Source organism: Bactrocera neohumeralis, chromosome 2 (assembly GCF_024586455.1).
Source record: "Bactrocera neohumeralis isolate Rockhampton chromosome 2, APGP_CSIRO_Bneo_wtdbg2-racon-allhic-juicebox.fasta_v2, whole genome shotgun sequence".
Classification (NCBI taxonomy): domain Eukaryota; kingdom Metazoa; phylum Arthropoda; class Insecta; order Diptera; family Tephritidae; genus Bactrocera; species Bactrocera neohumeralis.
In genome coordinates, this window is record NC_065919.1 from 29,310,777 (window position 1) to 29,316,267 (window position 5,491).

General features: G+C 35.8%; 1 protein-coding gene across 1 annotated transcript; it reads right to left on the minus strand.

Annotated features, from left to right (window-relative positions):
• Nucleotides 1-1,487: 1,487 nt before the first annotated feature.
• Nucleotides 1,488-5,015, minus strand: LOC126767959 (serine protease snake-like). The gene is made up of 4 exons (XM_050485792.1): nucleotides 4,752-5,015; nucleotides 2,919-3,110; nucleotides 2,659-2,857; nucleotides 1,488-2,109 (listed from the first exon to the last, which is right to left on the minus strand). The coding sequence occupies exons 1-4, from the start codon at nucleotides 4,819-4,821 to the stop codon at nucleotides 1,512-1,514; spliced, it is 1,059 nt and encodes a 352-aa protein (XP_050341749.1). The 5' UTR covers nucleotides 4,822-5,015; the 3' UTR covers nucleotides 1,488-1,511.
• Nucleotides 5,016-5,491: the final 476 nt, after the last annotated feature.

Here is a 5,491-nt window from a genome sequence, read left to right on the forward strand (position 1 = left end):
GGCCTCGCCCACTTATGGACCAAAAACCATATCTCAGGAACTACTCGACCGATTTCAATGAAATTCGGCATATAATATTTTCTTAACACCCTGATGACATGCACGAAATATGGGTGAAATCGGTTCTCAACCACGCCTTCTTCCAATATAACGCTATTTTGAATTCCATCTGATGCCTTTTCTGTATAATACGAGTATATACATTAGGAACCAATGATGATAGCGGAATAAAACTTTACAAAAATACGGTATTTGGAAAATATGTAAATGACGTATAATGAAATCTCGATTATCACTTTATCATGCGAGAGTATAAAATGTTCGGTGACACCAGAACTTAGCCCTTCCTTACTTGTTTTTTTTTTACAAGTACCACAGGTGAATTCCATGGATTCGCTGAAGTTAGAATTACGCCGCTTTCGCTCATTTCCCGTATGGTTTGGCTTATAACTTCACTTTTTGCTAAAGAAGCTTGCTTGAGAAGACCTACAGATTGGTCTTGCATCACCTGTCTTTATCGAAAATGGTTGGGTATCTAAGAAAAAGTTGTTTAGCCGTATTTTGATGGCTTGCTTCTAGTTTCTTGGTTCATGCATTCATTTTGCTCGATATGTCGTTTTTGTCAATGGAATATTCCTCAAGACGTATTTCACAGTTTATCATGGCCTCAATCTCTTGACACTGTCCTAATATAGCTCCTCTGGAAAGTTTGACTGGTGGCTTCAACTGATTAAGTACTCTTACTGGAACACGTTTATGTTGTCCTGTCATAGCCATTGTCGCTTCGAGAATCCACAACTTGTTTTTCCCATAGGGAGACTATTTCTATTTCTGCCAAAATAACTGCTTCTGATTTTGCTGGACTCTGCTGGCTTATTGTTATTATCGCTCGTCTCAGTTAATATTTGTTATCATATCCGAACACTTCCATATTTGTATAAGTCATAATCCTGTTTTCCAAGTAAATTTTTTCCTTGATTTGCTAGAAAGTCTACACCAATTATGACTTCATCGACGATATTTGCCACTATAAAATTGTGTATCACGGCTGTCTTTCTGTGTCAGAGCATATAAAACAGTTTCTACAAATGTCAATTTTGGACATGCTAAAGCCGTGAAGCTGACACTGTGTGTCAAAAATGGGCTTAATTGGATGAATATTTCCCTTAGCCCCTTTATACCTAATATATAGATTTTCTAACTTCCGAGCGACTTTGTACCGCATAGATCAACCAAATTTGAAAGAGCGTGTTTTTCTTATGACGGTGTATTTTTGTGCTTAGAATGAATAAAATCGGATGAAAATGCGCCCTAGACTCTATATAACTAAAAAGCGTTATGTACCTTAAGGTACTTCCCTGGCTTTAATCCCTGCATGTTAGAAGAGTGTGCAATGTTCGGTTAAAGCCCAACTTAGCTTTTCCTTACTGTTCTATTTGAGATTTTTCATTCAAAAGTGCTTCCTTGGATTTTAGAAAACTAAAAGATCTGTTTAAGTTTTTGCTTTATTTTTACAATGGGCTCGCATTCCACACCACATTCTCAATCCAGTCTAAATACAAGTTCACCTTCGTATTGATACTAGGGATGCCAGCTGTGCCACATTGCACATAACCAAACGAAGTAATGGCGGCTACTTGCAACATGCAAGGATATTTTTTATGCTGCACATAAAGCGGTCCACCAGAGTCACCGTTGCATGTGTCAATACCATGCTGATAACTGCCAGCACAGATTTGAGTGCGTTCTTTAAGGCCCATTTCGAGATTTTCTTCTACCGGTACAGATGTAGTACATTGGTCGCCGGTAAACAAATCCAATGCTACCTTGAGCAGATGTGGCGATGAGATGCCTCTCTCGGTTTTACCCCAACCAACAGCTGTGAAGTTTTTATACCTAGCAGTTTTTGATGGCAAGCAGGCCGGAATGACATACTCATTAAGTATTGCATCGTGGTCGAGTTCGATCAGTGCAATATCATTGTACCGATCCAAATTGTAGCTTGGATGTAAAACTGCATGTAATACATTGAAATCTTGTGTTTGTGTGGCATCATTCGTAGTACTGTAATCCAATTCGCCCAAGCGTACGATATTTAGGCTACTGGCACTGTAAGAGAATGTTACGAAAATGTGTGAAAAATAACTGAATTACTTAGAGGAAATAGTTACATATATAATTAGAGATTTGATAGTTTTGTTGTGGAGGAAGGACCACAGATAGGACTGGGTGGGAATCGGGTGACCGCAACGATTATAGAGCCGTCATCAGCGAGACTGAGGAAGTTTCGATTTTTTTTAATAAGTTGTTAGAGCAAACCATCCGAACTTCTCATTTATTTCACTTAAGTACTAATATTTTTGAATTTGAAAAAACTACTGTTAAGGTCAAATTATAATAGGTACATGGGAAATGGGTTATGGGAAATGATTACCTTCTATCAAACGTGAAGGTGTTTAATGTTCGATCGCGCTGTACCTCAATCACTTCTTACTTGTTTCTAGTTCTTTTTAATACTCCTTTATAGTATTTCTTATACTTCGACATTCATCGAATGATTTTTGGTTCTTCACAAAATTACAAAGGTTATCTGTGACTTATGCTAGCTGTTCGTTTGATTGTCTTGAACTTGGAGAGTTTTTATACACACTTACTTACATTCGGAAACAATGCGCTGCCGTAACGACAAAGCGTCTGCTTATCAAAGTGCCACCACAGTACCAATCTATCTGTCCGGTATTATCTTTTGATCCAAGCAGTGCAATCGAGGGGAATTCCTTTGGCTTGGCTTTCACACCTCCATAAATCAGTGGTTCTGAACAAGAACTGGGCGCAAACTTTGCATACTCAGAACATGCTACAAAATATATTTTTTCGTTTAATAATGAATGTTGAAATTTGCAATATAAAGAGTTTACCCTTTTCAGCGTATGTATCTGTATCAGAGACCTGACTTTGTAGCTCAAAGGCAAACTCCGTTCGTGGACAGCAGACGATACCCTTCGATTTATCACAAAAAAGTATGGAGTTTGTATCGATTTTGGATATGTATAGAGAAGGGCAATATTGAAGCTCCTTACATTCACCTCTGGCGTTGTTGCAGTCTATGGCTACAGGAGATCACATACATATGTATAAATAAAAACCATTTATTTGAAGTTTTCTTTTTTTGGTTAAAAGCGGGCGCGCTCCAGAGAGCTGTACGGCTTTTTGAGAATTATTTCATAGTATATACATACCATATACATACATATGTATATAGTATGTCCGGGCTTTATCTGAAGGCTTTTAAGTCACTGCCGGCAATTATCGAAGAGATTGAAGTTTATAATGCTGCAGTGGTCCATATATTTAAGGAACACTGTTTCCTTCGTTTATTTTTCTGAGCTTACTTCGCATACTCTCTTGTTAACCTATAGCTTTAAAGCTTTCAGGTTTCTGATTTACCTCTAACAACTTCAAATGCATGAATTGTAAATATAAACTTTGGATTACCTTGAATATTTACGGCAACACCTTCCGCTGTTGTTGAATTAAAAAAAAATTTTATAACCGGAAAAAGCTCCGAGTACGATTAAAATTTGAGTTCTCCGTACATTAAAATGTATAATTGTGAAAGCTTTCTGATAAGTGGTGCCAGCATTGTGGCTTTTTCGAAAAATATTCCTCAAATTCCGAGTTTTCGTTTTGGATTCTCTTAGTGGGACTCAGGACTTGTGAAGACTTCTTCTTTTGTTTTCAGCTGAGAAATTCATTTGATGTTTTCAGACCACCCTACTATTACATTTGCTGCCATTTCTCTCTTCCTCTCCCCATTTTTGAATTTTTATAAATGGCATTGTGGTTTATGTTAAGAATGCCTGACCGTAAACGGTATGCAGATGCCATTATAGTCAAAAAAATAACATTCGAGTATACATAAATTTCGGTTTCCAATGTATCTTTACTCGGAGCATAAAGCGCAGATTTTTCTAGAGAGACTAAATATTTAAGATCAACTTTTAAGATAAATATATCTTTTGGTTACATGGGGTTTTGTTCCTGACTGTAAGAATTAATTTTTCTACTCTCCAGTGAAAACTCTAAATTTTGCTCGTGTGACCTTTGACCGTCACCAGTCAAATGCAAACTTTATATGGGTTATCTTTATACTCGGAGTTACCGATTTAGAAAATGAGACCAATGAAAATAGTTGAAATCAGATATTTCTAGATATTTACGAACAATAAGTAGAGCTTAAAATGATGAGTAAGTATAGAACACCGGCAGCTATTTAAAACCCTTCGGGTACAGAAATAGCTTTTCATATTGACTCAGTTTCTTAGAAAGTATGTTTGTATATTTAATGAGAAAGATTACATCAGGTATTTTGTAGATGCTTACTTAGGAGAGTACAAAATCGTTAAGTAGAAGAGTCGCAGGAGTTACTCAGCACGAAAAAAGCAATCTGAAATATTACTCTGGTGGTTTAAGGTATTTTCACAAAATCTGATATGGTTTAGTATCTCCAAACCAACGTTACAATCTCTGATTAAATTGTTCAGATCGTACCACTATAGCAAATAGCTATCATACAAATTGACCGATCAAAATCCACTTTTTGTACGGACAAATTTTTCAATTGGGAGGAGCATTATAGCTTAGTAACCGAAATTAACCTTTATTGTTGCTTTAATTAAATTAATTGATTTATAAAGAAGATGTTACAGTTATTGGAATAAAAGTTTAAGTTTATAAAAAACAATGCTTACCGTTGCTTTGCCCACCCACAATTGAGAGCAAGACAAACACAACAACATGAAGATTGCCTTCATTGGACATATTTATTTATATATGAAGGTATTAAAGTTTCAATTTAGTATAAACAAAAAACACAATTTGAAACAAAACAATAATATACTCATATACATATATATATGTATATATGCAGAAATAACAAAACGTTTCTTTACTGTACAAACACTGTCGTGAGCTGTCGTAATACCAGAACGCGCTCAGTTTGCCGACTGATCGATATGCCGTCCCATACTTGTCTAATAACAACAATAATTGCCAATATTTACTTACATATACATATATATGTATATATTCGATCTCTTTTGCGATAAGCGAGTCGTTCGGAAAACACATGCTATTGAGTATTGTGTAGAATATGTCCATGTATTGGTGAGTTAATTGCAGTTGAATATTTACACGCGGTCACAAAAGTAAGCATACAAGCAGCAGCAGTAATAGGCTAAACCGTGAAGTCTCCAGAATGGGACACACAACTAGTATAAATAAATCAATAAAGATAATGATTCATCTTCACCTGCCATCTTTTTACATTTGAACTTAACTATTTTGAAGCTATTCTACTCTATTCTTATTCATTAGCACTTGCTGATTTTCTCTAGCGCCTAAAATTATGCTTTATATTTTGACAAATTATAGTTCATTAAGTAAAGAGGTTAAGAGTTAGTGCAGTTTTTTGCACAACAATTGTGATATA